Raw genomic sequence first — 19,698 nt, forward strand, 5'->3', positions numbered from 1 at the left:
GAATCCGAACTTAGAAAGGTGATCAAGTCAGAGATTTGTCCGCAGCCGGAATCGATCTTCGATTCCATTTCATTATTTCCCTCCCGCATTGAAACGCCCAGTAAGATTCCGGGGAGAATCCTTCATCGAGCCGCGTTCGCGGAAAGCAAGACCTGGCTCGAGTCTTCCGTCTAATAGAACTGAAACTCAGTGCGATAGAGTGTCAGAATAGAACTAGAAAATAGCCGGGCTTCTCGCACCTCTAAGTATGTTGGCAGAATCGGCGGCACATGCCGATCATGGGCATGATATCGTAACCTTCTCTGACGGCATGATCGGGTAAATGATTCAATCTCAAGCAGCGATGGCTTCTCTTGTCGTGACATCTCGCCTCGCCAAAAGTGATCGCAGGGAAGCGGCGCTCCCCCAGAGCAGCCGCTGATAGCGACAGCCGCTGTCAGAACTGTAAAGTGCAACAACAATTACAGCACAGAACTAGAGACAGCACTCGTTCGAAGAAACGCTCCGACAATTCGGCAGCGGGAAACGGTGGATGTCGTCGTCACGAAAAAGTTATCCGCAGCCTGCTCATGCGGTCGAGAAAGCCACCGAGACGCGTGTTCGGAAATCGATGTCTTGTTTTGTCGTTTCATTCGCGAGAATCTCAGACGCCACCCCGTACGTTCTCTCAGAAGTCCTTCATCGAAAATTAAACGAATGACTCCTGTTCCTCGTCTCAGGTCTCAGCTGAGGGTCATGCCGGGAACGATGCCCGACGCGTCAGCTGATTCGACTGCCACGATTGAAACAGGTCTCGGTGTGAGGGTATTCAATTCGAAACGGGTTCGTAGAGCAGACGGGCAAGGCTGTCAAGGGTTGCCCGTGTGCTCTACTCGCATCGAGGAAGGTCCAGAAACGTCGGTCATATGTCAAGCACCACATGCCATAGATCATAGTTTCCTTAAGCGACAAGCCTTCCGAATTCCGATGACATCATCCGCTCGCCGAACATTCTCCGCTGTCAGTACCCAAGGCTCGCGAATTAGACCGCGGAATTAGAGTGCGGAAGTCTCGCAGAAACCACAAGACACGGGCTTTGCGAATTGCTTCTACCGCATTATGTGTATCGCCCCTCGACAAGGGCGATCTTTCGCGTACTATCAGCAGCATGTGTGGATTGCAGCCTGATTGGGGTACTAGCTCAGACATGGCGGAACAGTACTATGGGGATGTCCCTATTGCAGGGTTGAGCGTTAAAACTTGAGGAAGAATATCAAAGGGACACATCAAGACCACAATCCAAAAAAATCTCAAAGAACCGCTCAGCCCCCGTCGAATCAGAACTCATCTCTCGAGGATTCGGAACGGATTCCCGCTCGGTGTACCTGAACTTCTGCGAACCCGGTGGCGATAACTTTCTTCGACCGCGACGACGAAAGAACCACTCGCGATGAGCTGACCACGGTCGCGACCGACAGCGGCCCGCGCAGCGTACTACACGACCGGATCGAACTCACGACTCAACGATCCGACACGAGTTTCGAGTGACTTATTCACTATTTATGCAGAATCTCTTATACAGAGCGGTCACATCAGAGGAGAAGATCACACGATGAATGGCGCAAATGAACACGAGCTGTAATTGCATCACCATACCCGTAGAGAAAGGTGATTGGATGACCATATCATGCGAGAATCCCGTTCAAGTATTCCCAAAGCGATCCCACTCGACACAAGTTTGCTTTTGATTCCCTCGTTTGCGAAGAATTCGAACGTATTGCTAGCGAAACTTCTTAATTGAATACCGTCCTGCAAGCCTGATCAATCGTTTTCGGGTCTTTGAAGTCGACATTACAGGAAGATCGCCAAAATCTGCTCCTCGACCAGGCGGCCAATATCGGGCAAGGTAATGAGTCGGAAAAGAAAAGTTGTAAGAAGATTTCACGACGGACGCTTCTAATGATTCTTTCGTGCCTTTGGGGACAACACCAGAAGCAACAGGTGAGCAGTCTGTTTCCAGTGTGATTAAACGTCCAACGCTTATCTCATCGAATTCACAATTAGGTACGGAACGCTGCGCGTAATGAGCAATTTTACCGAAACAAAGGGTTTTCTGAGCGACGTGTTGTCGTAATTTCTTGATCGGATGCTTGGCACCATGACGCAGACAGGTGCTCGTCTTCCGAAGGACCTCTCAATGATGAAAATTCCATCGATCCGGACTCTGAGCCGAGTTTCACGCCGATCTTCGCGTCAAATGAATTTCAGCTTGTGATAGGAATTGGTGAGCGCCAGGTGAATCGAAGGAAAATTTAATTCTCCGTCCTATGCTCTCTATCCCGCGTTTCTGGCAGATTAGCGATAATCAGTTCGGGACGGATCCTTACCGGGCAATTCGCTGGCTTTGTTCGAACATGCTTCAAATAAATGAGGCTTTCCAATACGGAGAATAGAGCGTGTCTAAAAGAAACTTTCGGCGAAGCTAATCTACACGGTCTACGCGAGAGAATCCCGAACTTTCCAATTAGCTTTCGGAGCTCATTGAAAATGTTCATTCGAGCCCGGGCGTGATTAAGATTCGATGCCTAATCTGCCCACATTAATCGTAGATTTACTCCGCTCCGATTCTCGACCGTTCGAAATTTTCCACGGAGGGTTCCAGGTAGCTATACTCCGCCGAGTCGCCCCTGAAAAGCGCCCTCCATGGAATGGATCGGGTCCGAATCACTTTCGTTCGTCGCATTCCTCGACCCGCTAGCCTTTCGAATCCTTCCTCCGCCGTCAAGATGCGACAGCCTCCGCTTCCGGAAGGAGTGTTCCAACAGGCGGAACGAAATCTCGGGCTAACTCAAAGATGAGTAGCGAAATCGAGATACATCGATACCTGAGAACCCAATGGATCTCTGGCTTTCTGTAAAAACTACGGTAGAACCACTCCTGTTTCAGAGCGGAACTCTTCGAGGGAATCCTATCCGTCTGTGGGCGACCCGACGTCTCCCAAATTACGCCTCCAAAATCGTCATCGGCTGTCATTGGCGACTTCTCGGGGTGGAGCTCACCATGACGTGAGCGGGGCTGGATCGCGGTCCCGCATGCAGTCACCGGCAGAGGATGAGGAGGGATAGAAAAACGATAATCGACCGTGACTTCTCACTTTCGCATTAGACTTCTTCTTCCGCTGACGACGAAGCTCCTCAGAAATTGTAGAATCGATTACAAAGCCGGGATCATCATGGAAGTCTTGCGTGTTTCGCGGCGACTCAATCTGAGACGCATGAGGACTCTGGGATACTATCCAGCGAAGAGTCAGGCCCCGAAGAGAATTTGATTGGGATTTCGATTCCAGTGAACAACTTAAACTCCGGAAAACCAAGCGTCTCCCGACACGTGGTCACAGTTCGGCGAAGGCAGCGCATGCTCGAATGTCCATGCACTTTTGGCGTCGGCGTCGTATGAGAAAATCATATGATGCAAATCACGGGGACTTGATGGACGGCAGCCACGTTTTCAATTAATGACCTGGCAGGCTGCGGAAGCCGCGAGCCTCGCCGAATCTACTGGAATAAATTAATATGTATTGATAATAATAGGGGGAAAACGATGGAAACTCCGTGCTTCTGGAAGAGCATTCTTAGAATGCCGGTGTTACTTACAAGTCCGAGCGATTATATAGACTGCCTCAACACACTTCGGACTCGATAAATCACACTTTGCACAACGAGTTCGCGCTCGTGAGAGATTCTCGTCGACAGCGAGCTTCCCGGATCTTCCTCGGACTCTAACACGAGCCGAAACTGTCCCCCTTGTTGCTGTGTTGTGTTATTAGGATAGCAATGGACTTAGTGACCCATGACTCATTTGACTGCTTGTGCATCGAGGGAGAATTTCCACCGACCAGGCTCGAGCATGAGAGTCTTTTCCACGAGTTTTTCATTTCTTTTTTTCGGCATTTTGGCCGTGAGACGATCGCAGGTTCATTGCGCCGTCTCGCATCCAACGCTATCGCATGCCAAAAGGATAAGTACCACCGAGTGGTAAGCTTTTTGTAGATTCCATCGTCATTGCTCGTTGGATCCTCGGCCCGATCTCGTCCCCGGAAAATATCAAGTGGAAAGTTATCCAACGTCGGGGAAAGAATGGCGGTCATAAATGAAGAATACACTGACTTGACAAGAAGTGTTCTGAGGATCCCTCGATCTCCTCCGCCTCACCGGCCTTCATCTTGAAGAAGTCTGACGTGATGTGCTGTCTTGACAGCGGTATTCCCCGAGCAGTGTCCAGGTGAATCTATTTGACGTTAGTGAGGTTTTCTCGAGCCTCGATCGCGGTGAGTCTGTCTCACGAATATCTGTATGGAAGCGTTGCATTCATGCGACGCAAGCTTCACTGGCGTCGTGTCATGCGGCAGTTATTCGTTCCCCGCTCCATACTCCATGAGCTCGATTCTGCCCCACTTCCTCCCCCGACGCGGGGCTCGACGTATTTCGTTGTTTGCGTTTTCACACAACGCCTTGAAAACCCTTCGTATTCACCGTCGTTTGATTTCGATCATCATTGCACGATAGCTTGCTCTCAATATTCTTGGAAACAACCATAGGACGCTCATCCAGAGGAAATCGATCAAAACTCTCGTAGACTAAAACATCATCATAGAATTCACATATCGGCTTTGTTCCACGACACGTGCGACGTTTCACAGACGGTGATGAAGCCTTCGAGGAGCCTTCGGAGAATTCGAGCGTAGCGTCGTCGCTCACCGCCAGCAATCCTTTTTAGATATAATGCTGATGATAAAAATCACAGTTTCAATGATTTCATTCGCGGTGGATGCGCCTCAAATGGGGCGTGCGACCGCCGGCGGAAGGTGTTTGACGATGCGACGGGAGCGATTTCAGAATTTTCGCTGCCGAAGCCATCCGATCGGATGCTCCTCCCGACAGAATACGCCCGCGTCGACCGGGTGCTCGCCTCAGCTCCCGACGCATTCGCATAGGGCACCGACGTGTGCGGAGATCGTCACAACATGTTGTTCTTATCTGGCATCGATCGCGTCATGTCACGCTCCCCGTGCTGTTCCCGGCGTCGTCGGAGACCAACCGAGCAGAGCTGGCGGAACAGCGTGGACAGCCAGCGAGAGAATGACACGAGGACGAGGAGGAGGAGAAGAATAGCGGAAGGACAAGGCGGGTGGAGAACAACGAGATCGAGGACACTCACTCCTACCGGGAGAAAAGACAACGGAGAAGGAGGGGGATCCGTTCCACGAGCGCTGACTACCGAGAGGACAGTTAGTCAGCTCAGTCTTTCGAGGAAGCCGTTCGAGCCCGGGCCGGATATTGGACAGATGACCACGCTCCATTACTCACTACACAACGGAATGCCCAGGCCGCAGAGACTGGGCTTGCGGAGGCCGGTCCGTGGATAGCTGGCGGGTCGTTCCGTCGGTCGAGCGGGTGACGCGATGGTCCTGAGACTCATTCTCTCACTGAGTCAGTCGGTCAGTGAGTCGATCAATCACTCACTCACTCACTGAGTAAGTTCGGTGAAGCGACAAGGGTCAGATAGCGGACTGCATCACGGCTTTCGGCATCTCCCCTCTCGAGTAGTTGACGTATGTTTTCTTCTGCCATACGTGGATTATCGGTCCAGTTGACCGAGCGCCCTCTCATCCTCGCTCCCCCCGATTGACAATGTGATCGAACACGTCGATGCATTGTCTCCTCGCCGCAGTTCCGCCGCTCGAGGGGTCCATTGAGTTTGATTAGCGAGCGCAAGCAACCCTCCTCTCGACCTCGCAGAGCAACGACGACGGGTGCTCCGAAAGACCATCCGGAGAAAGACCGCGATCGCTAATGTTCACTCCGGCCTGCGATTGGCTAATCCCTGAAACTTTCCAGCAGCTCCGTGGCACTGAAAAACTTCATATCCCACTCACGGACGGATCCATAGCGAGTCGGTCTGACGCTGAACCGAAAATGCCGAAAGCACTGTGCGCTAGTCAACGGTCGTATAACGAGAGAGAAAACTTCTTTCTCTCCTTGGATAGCGTCCCTATGTTTAGTTTGCTCCCTTCTGTTTCGAGGGGAATGCCACGCGGTCCCCGCAACGATAGGGAGCTCCGACCGCAAGCATGGATCTTCTCTGAGCAGTACCGCCTCGACATTGAGACTGATCGCTGCGTCGAAACAAAAATCCGCCGTCTTGTGTTCCTGTCCCCGACCGAATCCATTGACGAAGATCTTGCATTTTAATGGGCCAGTCAGCTAACGCAGCGTCCAGAACAGCGATGACACAGGCGGGAAAAGCTTATCCTTATCGCATGCGTGTGGCCTTGTATGCGGATGCTGTTGTACGCCGCCGTCGATTTATGGGCTTGATTGGAGCGCGGTGCACGCGTACACGCTCGCCGCCGGTCTGCCGGCTTGCACGTCCGTTCGTTCGTTCCTCCGTCTGTTCGTCTGTCCTGCCGCCCGTCAGTCCGTTAGCCATTTCGGGTGTTTCTGCTTACCCTAAACGGACGCCGTCACCGTCGTCATCCTCGCCGCGGCCGCTGCTGTACCGGACACCCCAAGGTCTTTCTTTTTTTTTGTGCTCGGCCCACGCGGATGATTGATACAGGATAGGCTGAAATCGCACCATTGATCGGACGTGTGTGTTGGAATGTTGAGTAAGGAGGCACGGCCGAAATGAGCCACTGCCGCAATGGAAACATCGTCCTTTTGAAGACATGTCCAGCTCCTCATGGCAGCAGCTTCCGCCCGCGCTTCAATAGGAAAGGGGTAACCGACGAGCGGATGGATGATCTCCAGGGCAGACTAGCAGCCGGGGCCGGGTCGGAGCCCCTTGTCGAGGCCGGGACACCGGGTTGAAACACGGCGACCCGAGCCAAGAGAAGCCTTGGATTCATTTGGGGAGGCCAACGATCTGTCGTCGTCCGTCGCTGTGGAGCAAGGGGCGCCAAAAACCTTCGAACTAGCGATGGAGCGAGTCTCTTTATTTTGTTTGATCAGTCGGATGGGGTGTACGATCAACTGTCCAGGCTAGTTGGCAGAGCAGATTTTTTCCACCGAGCTGCTGAGAAATGTTACGTTTCGGTGACAGCCATCCCGGGCACGCGGCTCGTCAGACTGACCGGCCGCCCCGCCGGAGACGACGCGACGTACAGATGACGTACAAGTCTCCGAGGCTGCTGAAATCGGGCAGGCTTGCCAAGCCTCTTTAGCGAAGGAAAGGAAGCAGCCAGGCAAGCAACGGGCGGACAGGCGGCCAGCCGGTCGTTCGGCCAGGCAAGCAGGCGGCGGCTCGGCTGACTAGGAAGCCGACTTGGCGACCGTTGATTCCCCAGAGTCTTTTTGATGGCCCGAGGGTTCTCGTCGAGGCATCGGGGAAACGACAACGGAGACGACGGCCCACACCACGTGGGCTGTGGCTTGCTTGTGGATCGGGCTCAGTGAAACTCGCGCTCGCAAGCTTGATCTATCGAGGAAGCCATCAAAACATCCGGTTGCACTCCGTCGCTATTTTTCGCTTTTCGTAGCCCTTGGAATGTATGTATCTGCGATTTTCACTTCCTGTGTTCACATCGTCGCGCACCAGCGGAAGACTCGGACATGATTCATCTGCGTAATATTTTCCATTAGTCGTTCGTTAAAGATGTCTCATCACGGCAAGACAGCCGGACTTCCAAGCGATTGAGACTTCTTCGAAGCCGAACTCATTCGAGCCGTCACATCGAATTAAAACTCCGGCCCCACTTGAGGACGTTTGCCACGGGAGCTCGCTCCCGAAACGTTGGGACGACCGCGAGGTTTTACGACGACTCCGCTTGAATTAAATGTCGTTTCACGAGCCCGCGCAACTATTAGCGAGCTCTCGTCGATTGTTCCACGGTCGGTGATACTATCTAATTGATCGTAATTTATCGAATCCCGATAAGCAGCAAAAAGCCATCGTGGATTCTCAATCAAGCGACGACGACCACCGTATGCTGCGGCTTTTTCGTCAATCGAGGAGAGAAGAATGCAGCAGGAAGGGCGACAAGTCGAAGGAGTGGACGGGGAACTTTGTCGGCTTGACAGAATGGGTTCATTCGCTTTCTGTAGAATCTATTTTCATCGTCTCCTGACTTAATTAAAACCGCAATTAACTCGAGCGTGGCACTAAGACTGCGAGGCGGACCATTCCGACACCGAGGCTCTCGAGAAAGAGGGGAAAGAAAGATCAAACGGTGACCGTGCCCGTCCATAGAGTGATCACGAACCTCTCCCGTGAACTAGTTGGACTCCCTAGCTGCGCTCATATTCTTTCCGGGTAAATGCTCTCCGTGAGTACCCGGAGGGATTTCCGAAAAAATTGGAAAAGTTAGTCCCTGCGTGATTCTAGCTCTCTGAGAGAAGACCTCTTTGATGCAGTGGCGGCGCCCGCCCCTGAGATGAAACACTAATTATTGTCAGGGGCTCTGACGCAGCCGATTGAAGAAGCTCAGGAGTGTGAGTGTGTCCCCCGGGCCGTTGAAGGGCACGGGCTCAATAGGGATGGTCTCGATAACTCATGATGCCATATTCAACGTCTGTATTGTGGGAGGTGGCGAGCCGAGTCATTCCAGAATTTAATATCGAACTCTTGTTGGGAGGACATGATTCGGATGACCGGAGCCTCCTCCCAGGCTGGGAGGAGATCAGGAAGGGCGGAGAAGAACCAGATATCCTGAGGATGCTCAAGATAGGGCTCCGTCGATTTCGATCGTCTCGATCCGGGTCATTCTGATACCTCTCTCGAAAGGGATCCGAATTGCGGCATCACCATGTTCTAGGGCAGGGGTGTCGAACCCGTGGCCCTCGGGCTACATGTAGCCCGCGAGGTCTCTTTTTGTGGCCGGCCACTATTTCCCCACATACTCGAAGCCGACCGTTTGGAATAAGTGCTTGCAGATTGAATGAGATCGGTGGGATGAATCCCTCCGTAAGACCGAACAAACGAGTTTTCCCTCGATCCCCGGAAGCTGGAAAAGCATTGTTCCATGGACGATAGGCATATTTTCTCCTTTTATGCGGAAGTAAATTTTTAAGGTGGCGCGCGGGCACGGATGTGGCCCGCCTAAAATTCAAGCCTGACATCTCTGTTCCAGGGAATGCATCACCTGCGTTTTTGGATAACCGACGTGATGTCTATCAATGTGAGAGCGCTGATTTCGAGAACTTTTTCCGAGGATTCTGAGCTTAGTTCTGAAGAGAGTCAGCCCGACCAGCCGATCATCGGAAAAATAATCAGCCTATCACTCAGCGCTCTCGCATGGAAAGCGTCGTGCATGCAGACACGGATTACAAAAGAGCGATGCGTGCGTGCAGGCGCCAGCTCCGTTATCCCAAGTGCGATTTTCACAACGAATACGGTCAGGACAAAAAAAAGCAGCGAGTCGTCGTTGCGCTGACAACCTCGAGCGCAGCCGATATTGAAGGTTCATTCCAGTGAGTTTTGCTGCAGAGCATCGCACACCACCCGTTCGCATCGCTATCCTGCGAGTTGAACACGCAATAGGCGTGAAAGTCAATTTCGAGGAGTCACAGATCGTTTCGGTAGTGAATTGGTCGATTTCAGTTTTTTCTTCTGATCCTCGGGTGATTCTTCCCCCGCCATATCAGAACGCAATCGGGATTTTTTTTCGGTCGGAACCGAACGGCTCCGCTCTCGGATTGATTCGTTTCCACAAATCGAATTTCCCTCCCCGATCCGAGCTCATGCAGAGAAGACTCTTCACTGATATCGCGCGATAACCACCGCACCGTCGCACAATCCGCTGAGCACTCATGAGAGAGCCCCATGGAACCATTTTGTGAATCTTGGCAGCGGTAGAGCTCTCGAACAACAACAGGTGTGAGTGCCCAGCAAGGCATCGGCCGCTGAAGTATCTCTAAGCGTGTCCAAGCCCCAGCTCCGGTACTATCATCGATGCTGCCACAAAAAACAACGTGCCCACCCGGAACACGTACACACACACCAACGTGACATCAGCGCTGCGGCGTATTCCCGCTAACGGTCAATATAAATAAGCCACTCCTACGAGTGAAGCCGGGTACCGATGAATATCATGTACAGCCAGCCGGTGGGTGATACGCAGCGTGTCCGAGTCCTCGGGGATTCGTTGCTTGATGCACACACATTCTCGAGCTCATCGTCAACACCTGGGTACACACATATTATGTATGAAGCCGTTTAGACATCCTCGCGGAAATTCCGCCCCGGAGGGGACCGAGCCATGCCAGTGAATTTTTCCGAGTGTTGAGCTTTTTAAATAGCCTCTCTCCACATTGAGATTCCCAGGAGATCATTCGGCTCCGTTGTGGGCCCGCGAAACCAGCTGCTCGAGTGACTGAGTGTCCTAGCAGGGCGTTGTTGTTGGTAATTGGGCGGGCTGACGGAATATGAGCTTCAGTCAGCAGCCCGTCCGTACCTCCATCGGCCGGGCGAACGGGCAGGCAGGCAATGAATTCCCGGGGTACATGTAGGTATTACACTGCCTGCCCTGCCTGACGTCTATAGGGCAAGGGTCCACAGCTCCGTCTAGACTGCATTGACTGAGACCCGTCGTACTTCAACACGGGCCCGCATCCTTGTTCATAACGTTGCTGCTGCTGCTGTTCATAGCTCGGCAAGAAGAACACTCGGCTTGGGAAGTCTCGAGAGACTATGTTGATGAAGTGGTGAACCCTGCTACCGTTGCGACATAGCTTCACCCCATTGATTGGTTGCATAACGGAATGGTGAAGTCTAATAGACGAATACCCGGATCTAACCACATCGGCAAAATATTTCACATAGAGGTGCCACCAATTTAATTGCTACGGGTTCATTCCGCACCAATGGAGGCATGCTCTGCGGTAGGCTTCGGGGAATAGGGATACGGCGCGACAAAGGTTCGGGCTTTTCGGGCTATGCGGCATAACTGAGGCCGTTGGGACGGTGGGGGCCTTCTTCGCTACCGTACTAATTCCCGTGGAAATAGGTAGCAGATGAATGAGTGCCATGATAGGAATCGATTAGCTCTTAGGGGTTCAATCGTCGACCAATCGTAGCTTCTCCTACGGTCTAGCTGCGCGATGAACGCCCTCCTTTCCCTCGGCCCGGGAAGGCAAGGCGGGAGAATCCGTTTCCAACATCGTCTCGAACATTGCCCCGGTGAAGAATCGGATGGATTTGAAACTCTCTGAGCGAGAAGAACAGCTGGTGTTCTTGACGACAAGACTAGATGGAACGGGTGTCTATTGGAAGAGAAGGGAAAAACGATGCGATGATTCCCGCTCTGTTGACAGCCGAGGCGCGCAAGAATTCTTGCGTTGACGTCTCGGAACCGATTGAAACTGTTGACTCAGCGGTGGGGCACAAGCTCTTGTTGTTGTTGTTGTTGTTGTTGCTGTTATTGTTGTTGTTGTCAAATGATTAAAGCTGCGCGCCGATGCGGAACGCGCTCCCCGTTTTAGCGATGAACAAAGTTCGTGGGGAATGAGACCCCACATGGTAAAGCAGCAGCTTGGCCCGACGGATTCCTGAGTAGCGTGGCGTCTCCGTTTTCAGTGGAAGACTTGATATTCACTTCTCCTGTTTTCGAGGACTCACGACTGCTATAACGAGTCGAGGACCACGAATGGCGATGGCAATAGTAGGACTTCCGTCATTCCGTCGCATGGGGAGGCAAAAATAAACATAAAACCCTGCGACGTCAATCCTCCTTCCGGTATAGCGTACGGCTTGGATGATGTCAACCCATCGAATGAACCGGAGACATGATAGAAGTCTCGCCAAGTAACTCCGTAAAGTATTCTGGTCGTTTTTCGAGAGCCGTCTTTCTGACCAGCCAACATCAAACCGTCCCCTCGAACAGCCGCTGACCTATCGCGACGGACTGAACTCTGTCGAAGGATACCTCGTTCTTCCATTTCTTCGCTCCTTATCAAACCACACAGTGGCGCTTTTAGAATGGATCTCGTTATGAGCAGGCGCTGACTTTTTAGCCGTCGCGTCAGCCGAACGGTGTCTGCACGCTGCACGGGCAGTGCTTATATCGGAGGTGAAGTCAGCCATATCGCCTTCTCCCCACCGAACACATCGAGAGCAACCGTGAAACATAAGCGATCCCCGAAAAAAACCGAACTCTCTCTTAAAAATCTCGGACACGCGCGCGGGGGCCAATTGTGGTTTATAGCTGTCGATGCATTCGAATTTCGGCCAGACCAATCGTCGTCACGACGATATACAAAGTAGCAGCTCCAGGGGGCTGCGAGCATCAGGCTCGAGCCGCGTATCACCGGACGAAACGTTACGAGTATTGCTTTCCCACTCGATTCTTCTCCCAATATCCCCGCATTCCGCATAAACAAATAATCACGGGGTCACTCGAGGGTTTTACTCGACATAAGGGAATTCCGGTCGGGGTACTAGAGAGTAGATCCCTCAACAGAGCCCGATCGATCGTTCGGGGCAAAACCAATATTCGATTCCAAAATGTTTTTATAGCACTTGCTCCCACCGTCCATTCTGCCTTCATTCCATTTTAGCCGAAGACGGCACAATGCGAAGAGCGGCGGCTGACTTGCGATGGAGCGAGCGATTCTTTCGACGCGTTCCATAGATTTCTACTTGGGGAGAAAAGAAACTCACAGCGGCAGACATTCGAGTCTCGGCCCATGCTCTCGTGAAAAGCTTTCTGGTCTCTCTGTCTTTTTTGGATTTCGTGGTCCCGGGATGTCTGCTCTCAGGTGCCCCGTCCCAGCCCAAGCCGAAATTGCAGCGTGATTCTCCGAACGATCCGCCGATGAGAGAATCTCCGATGCTTTCGAGAGATACGCTCCAAAAGCTGTTTCCATTGAAAAATTGTTCTCCGATGCGAGAGGCGCAGAATTTGTCATTCAACGCTTCTTCGATCCGAAACCACTTTCCCGCCCACTGTCTCCCGGGACGGTGGTGGTTTCCCTTCGGACGAGTTCCTCCCGAATTACCATTGAAACTAAGTATTCTGCCTTGTTTCATTGAGAAGAAATTTGAAGGCGAGCCAATAAAGTTCGATTCGAGACGGACACATCTGTCTCTCGGCTTTTTCCGTCCGTCCGGCTTTCTGTTCCTCGGCCATGTTGCCCTCCGACGAGAATCTACCCCATGTTGTTCGAGGACTGTCTCTCAGAGGTCATTACTCACACTGCGACGACAAAGTCATCTCCCGCAAAAACTTTACTGCGTTCTGCAATCCCCGAATGGATCGCACAGCTGGTGTGGAGCCATGCTACAATGTTAATTGCGGCTCGAGCCAGAATCCTCCGTCAGAGAGGCTGAGCTAGATTTTGAACTTTTCTCTTCTCTTTATATAATTGCTTCTCCCGCTCGATCTTTCTTCCAAGCGACCAAAAACTCGAGGGTGATCAGTATGCCATTCAGCGGATCTGTTTTCTCGATGGTGCACGAGCATATCTTTCATTTCCTAGGCTCATCATGGGATAGACAGAGAAGCAACCCGTGGGAGATTTGAACACATATCACGGCGACTTCGAGGGCGACCACGCCTCTCTAATAAGTTGTAGCTTTTCATTAGGGCACGGCAGGAGCGGGAATCCCGGAAGAGGAAACCAAATGACCGAGGAAGGCATTCGAGAAGCCGAGCAATAAGGGCGATAGAATATCGACTCATATGAGACCACCTGAAGATAGAAGTCCCGGAAAAGCAAAACGAGATTTCCATCCCAGATGGACTTTCCGCGTGGGGGGAATACGGACCATTAGCATCCGATATTGAGAACTCTCTGCCTGGCTGAACGTACAGCTGATATGTAGCTGATTCATTACGCTCCCAGATGCTTTTCGTCAATCGGAAATCCACCTGCGGGTCGACATATGCCGCGCCTCTGTTCCCAACTGTTGGATCAGCGGGAGAACCGCGGGATCGATCCGACTTCGGACGAGGAATAATAATTCGACCGAATTCCCTTGGCACTCGGAGCTCTCTCAATTCTGAATCTCTTATTATCAACTCGCTCCCATAGCGAGCAGAAGCGCCATTCGCCTGGGAGCTTCCTCGGAAACCGCCATCACGTGGAGCGGACCACGTCGATTGCTGGAGCACTTGACGGTCGATCCGACAAGGAGTCAGGATCAGACGATGGGCGAAAGAAGCTCCGAGGAAACGTTTCGAGATATGTATGTGAGATAGCGGAGCGATATGAATGGGCTCCCGAAAACAATGGGGATACTTGGGAGGAGGACACGGATGACCGAGACTCAGGAACGAAGAGCCCAGCGGGAGGTTCGAGCAGCCGTTCGACGACATCCTATGAGGGGGAATAGTTCTGGAGTCATTCGAGGAAACCAGTGCGAGACCGAGGCTCAAAATGAGGGAGAGAGATAAACGGAACCGAAAGTGGAGGGGAATCCATCTGAACCCCATCACCGGCGAGCGATGAGAGGGAGCATCAAACGCGGACCGCCTGTGTGGAACAGCGAATGGGGCGCGGGCCCAGGTCGTGATGGACTGAAAACATCAACTGAAGGATTATGGCTTCCGCGAACCTAGTTATGAGCCTCCCCTGACAGTTTGAGCACCGGCCTGTTCCGCACCTTGTCCTTCGCCGTACAAGTTAACGCTTGAGAGCTCGGCTCGAATGGCTTCTCACTTTGGATGAGCAATCCGAACAAATCGATAGGAGGTGCTTGACACAAACGAGGAAATCCCAGGTATCTGCTGTGCAACGGTGCATGGATCATATTAAATAGGTGAGCGTGGATTCTGAAGGCGAGATGTAGAACCTTCGTTTCAAGGTACTCGAAAACATTAGCTTTCGAGATGGCTCCTCATCCGGGACAGGATAAACGATCGGGAAGGCCGTTTTCGCGGGGCCTGGAAAGCTTGCTCCGGATTGAATTCAACGCCTTCCAGGGTTCGCAGGTTAATTTAGAGGCATTCCGATGTGGAAATTCGAGCTTAGGAACTTCGTTCCGGCTCCGGAATTCCGATCTTTCGCCTCGCAAGTCAGAAGTCCCGGAGTGGACCGTAGGGGGCGTACAGTCAGAGAGAGTCGTTCGGAGTCGGTCCGAGTCTAGGTGCCCTCATCCGCCAGAGCATCCTTCCTGCCCAATTGATTAGGTGCTCTATGTTTCTTGCTACCCGCCGCATTCTCCCCGCTTGATTAAGCGTTCAACGTACAACGATGTCAACGATGAGGACTGCTACGATTTGTTATGTTGGATAGTCGGCTGTATCTGTCTCCACGACGACGGAGGAGCCGGGATCGCCTGTTGCCCACCCCCTTAATTCCTCGCAGTCTCCGGGTAGGGAATCCAGAGAAAGGCTTATTCCTAGGTACTGCTTGCATGGCAATATATATCGTTCATATAAGTCTCTCGAGTGTCTGGATCCGCCCACTTCTGTTCTTCTTCCCCCGAGGACACAAGCGGTGCAGAACACTGTTGTGAGCTCCCGAGCAGAATTTTAGCCTTCGTGGAGACCCACTGAATAAGTAGGCTAGCTCCGATTAAGGCTCGGTATCACTGCACTGAGCTTCTCTATCAGCGGCAAGATCCAGACCCTGTATTTGGATTGTACTCTTGTGAAGATGAATTTCGCTCGAAGGGCCCAGCCGGCAAGGCTGTGTTGCCAGACCAGAATTCCGTCCCGCTCTGACGGATCGGGCTCATGTCAGTCTATCCCGACGGGGACGCTGCGTTTGTCAAGCCTGAGATGCTTGATTGGGGCGGATCCTTGATCAGACCTGAGTAGAAGCGAAAAATGCTGAAGACGAAGGAGCGAGGAGTTCCTCCGGAACGCAAGCGATAGGAATCTCGAAACGAAGACGAACTAAGATGGAGGGAAGACGAATGGAGAACACGGGGAGAAGACTTCGGGAGATCCTCTCCGGGAAGTTTGCGGTCGAAAATTGAATATTTCGAGAGGACCATTGTTGCCGGTCGGTGCGGCATGGCGAGACGTGGTCCGTTTGGCCGCAAGGTCGAGTGCTCCTTTTTGGAGCAGAATTATGAAAAAAAACACAGGGCAGCGAAGGGCTTCCGGGTATGTAGTCGAAGTAATTGTCCTCTTACTCACCCAGCTTGAGCACTTGCTTGCTTGGGTGGCGGTTCCACTGGATTCTTTTGGTCGAAGGCCACCAGCACGGCCGTCCGCGACTGAGGACGTCGCGAGCAGGGGCATAGAGTTCATGATGAAGAGGAACCTTCCTAAGAGACTGGCGCGGCTCCGTCTGCTTCCGTCTTGGGCTTTATCTCAGTCAGTCAGCCAGCCAACCAGCCGAGCGACCGACCAGCAAGTGCGTCCGCTAACTTGCTAGCTCGCTCGCTCGCTCGGCGGTCTGTGTATCTCGGGACGCCGTGTAAAAAAAGGAAACGACGTCCAGTTCGTAAACTGAACCAAGTCTCCACAAACTCCATGAAAGCCGACCCACTTGGTCGCGTGCGCCCCTCCCTCTTCTCTTCTTCTCTCTCGTTTTGGGGATCAGAGACCGGAAAGATTTTCACTACTTAATTTTGCGCGGAGTTCAAACACGAAAAATGACAATGTTGAGCGGGCAACTCGGTCGATGCGGGTTCTGACTCTGATTTCGTTGCGTCTCGCTCGTAGGAGATGATTTTTTTTGCTTACGTCCCCGACACCGGCTCTGACAGCGGTCGCCCCGAATGAAAGTTTCGATTCGGGCTCCCAAGCATCAGTTCTTATCGGGCTGAGCTGCCGAAGCGGTCCCCGATGACGGTCCCGGTACCCTCGGCTGCGGCTGGGTTCCGATGCCCTGCTCCTGATCCGCAATACAGGCGTCCCATCCCGCTCGGTGGAATTTTTACGCCCGACCCAATCTCTGATCGAAACTCTTGACCGCAGAGCTGGCCGAACTCGGGTGTTGTTTCAATAAGTTTACGATGCCGTCGCACGGAAGGAGAGAAAGACTCCCCGTGTAGAGGTTTCTCGGATGTTTGCAGTCGCACGTCCATTGTTCCGAAGAATCTGGGAGACGTAACGAGAAGAATTGTTTTTTTTTCGCGGCCGAAAAATGTGCTGTAGACTTTCCGGTATTCGCGAGGGGGGCAAATCGAAGATCGAATCGGGGATTTCCTCCGACCCTTACCTCCTCGTCCATTTACACGAGCCGGCATTGCTGCCGCACAACCGTGACCCCCACTCCCTTCTATTTACGGCCTACTACCCTGTGTTCATTGCTGCGCTGGATCGTTCAATGTTCTACGATGTCAAAGGGTCTCACCGCACAATTCCATTTCTCAAATGCTACGCCGAAAGCCTCTGCTCGAACGTTCACAATCACTCGAGGGGCCGTCTCTCTCGTTCTCCTCACCCCTTTCCTCTCGAATCCCCGGCCTACAGCTTTTTTCTCCCTCGACCGGGTCTCTCCGCTACCCTTCATCCTTCTCCGACTCGCCCGTTTTCTCGTCTTTCATCCTCACCCCCTCACCTCGTCGCGGTACCGATCCGGTGAGGGGCTTAGGAGCCGCTCCCCCCGACACGTTCCTCGAATGCCGAGTGGAACCTATCTAGATCCTCGAGGGGCATGGGAGCTAGCGGCGAGTCCCCGCAATGGTCATTGTAGTCACGGGAAAAAAATCGAGTCGCCACCAGCTTCTCAATCGAGTTTGGAATTCAAGCGCAAATACTTCTTCGGAATTCCAGGAACGGTCGTAAGGGTGGATCGTCGAGGCGAGTCGGCTATGGCACGTCGAACCTTCGCAGCTGTCATTGTCGTCCTTTGCGAGGAAATAGCACCCGGTGTCAACGGAGACGGTCACAAGCAGTTAGGTCGAATGAATGCCTCATTGAATGAATTCGAAAACGCTCGCGTCCTCTCCCCGATCGTATGGCGGTCGGACGATCTGGTGTTCTCGCCTCGCCCGCGAGGCTCGTAGACTTGGGGCCATTGGATCGATGATTATGATCGGGACCATCACAGCGCTGGCGATAACAACGCGAAAATAATGACGGCTGTCCATTGTGCAAAGACCTGAAGCATGGGGGACCATGCGACGCAACACAAGGGACTGCTGAGCGAGCATGCGCTGAACGAACTCCAAAACGAGCCATGACTACGCGTGAATCAGATTTTATTCTGCTTCATCACGTATATAAGGCAGATACTATGAGCGAGTCATCCACGGCAATCAGCTGTCTGCCAACAAACACGTCACGTGCCGCAAGCTCACCGGTCCAGGTTCAGGTGAGTTTGAATCGACTGCGAACCTCGTGCCACGAGGATGCTCGTGTGAATTTAGAGCAGTAGCATTTGATTGCGTACCTCACGCGTCACGTTGGCGAATCCATTCTCAAAAATGGACCATACAGAGAATGTTTAAACTCAAATTAGCGAAGAGGAGGGCCGTCAGTCACGAGAGAAGCGGAGATGATTTTTTTTCGAGAGGTACTCTCTCACGGAATTGTTTCCTGGGACCGACCCAGTCCCCATCCCTCGGAAGGTTTTGCCTGCGGGGGAGCTATGCGCAAAAAATGCGATCTATTGACGGAGCTTGGAAATTGGCATTTCCTACCTAGAGCTTAAAAGATTCATCGAAATTCGAATTACCAATTCCGATTGCAACTACAGAAACCCACGCTCTGCTCAAGTATTCCCGAAGGTTCCGAGAGGATACCAGAAAACAATGATCGTATCAAAGTTCAAGAAGAGATCCATCGTCAGGAGAGAGTACTCACATGCGAGAAAATATTTATCCCGTCCGTGGCGTTGAACGATGTATTTGTGCATGGCGGAGGCATAATTCAGCTGGAGCCCGTAAGTGATCGCATTCACGGTGAAGCAGCACACCATAACGACCCAGCCCCATTCACCTTCCGGATAGTAATGCTGTCGAATAGTTGCGATCTTTTGCTCGGCTTCTCGTCTGCTCAAATTGGCAGCGGTAGCTGTCGGGGGTGCCGAATCCCTTCCGACATAGGAGGAACGTCGATGTTCCTCGAGAGTCGTCGGCGCCGGGACTTTGAATGTCGGAGCGTCGTCTCCGGTGAGCGTGTTCGTCTGTTGCGTAGACGAGCTCCACGTTCGTGCTCGAGGTCCGTCATCGGCATCAGTGTTCGTTCCCGAGCTCGTTGTAGAGTTCGAGAGAAGTTCTTTCTTTGACATCTCTCCAAATGCTTAATGCCGAATCTCACTACGGCGGGTTGAGGTTCGGCCAATGTTCACAGATCATGGGAAGCGCTCTCTGAGGATCTATCTCCTAGGGGACAACGCAAACGACGACCGCACCAACGATCACCACCCCCGATAATGCCACCGTCACTGTCCGTGGAGCCGCTGCTGAGAGCACCACCGGCAGAGGGGGAAGAGGAAGAACACCATACTTCGATGAGCAAGTCTAATGAACGAAGAATGAGCCCGGACCGGCCTTGCAGGACAGTACCTTCGGGATTTTGAGCCGCTGCCAGAAAGAACGCGGCGTTCCAGAACCAAGTCCAATAATTTAGAACAATCACCAATCGATGCAGACACAACCACACATCTCGACGAGCGCTTCTCCCACGCGCCGTGTCCTCACTGTTTTCTATTTGCTCGTTTCTTGACAGTTTTTTCTGGAGTTTTCCTTCAGTCAAGGATATCCGGGAAAAAACACCTCTGCCGCCGACGTTCGAACCTCCTCGCTGTCACTCAAAATCTGTTCGCGGTTGATAGTGCACAGGTGAAGATCAAGCAGCGATGGAAAAATAATCTGGCAAAC

General features: G+C 52.5%; 1 protein-coding gene across 1 annotated transcript in view; it reads right to left on the reverse strand.

The window, feature by feature from the left end:
* Positions 1-19,106, reverse strand: part of LOC100903561 (monocarboxylate transporter 12) — a 38,078-nt gene extending 18,972 nt beyond the window's left edge. The window contains exon 1 of the mRNA XM_003743844.2: positions 18,680-19,106. Coding sequence (XP_003743892.1) covers positions 18,680-19,106 — 427 coding nt within the window. The remainder of the gene's footprint in view (positions 1-18,679) is intronic.
* Positions 19,107-19,698: the final 592 nt, after the last annotated feature.

The sequence above is a fragment of the Galendromus occidentalis genome, unplaced genomic scaffold (assembly GCF_000255335.2).
Source record: "Galendromus occidentalis unplaced genomic scaffold, Mocc_1.1 scf7180000077451, whole genome shotgun sequence".
Classification (NCBI taxonomy): domain Eukaryota; kingdom Metazoa; phylum Arthropoda; class Arachnida; order Mesostigmata; family Phytoseiidae; genus Galendromus; species Galendromus occidentalis.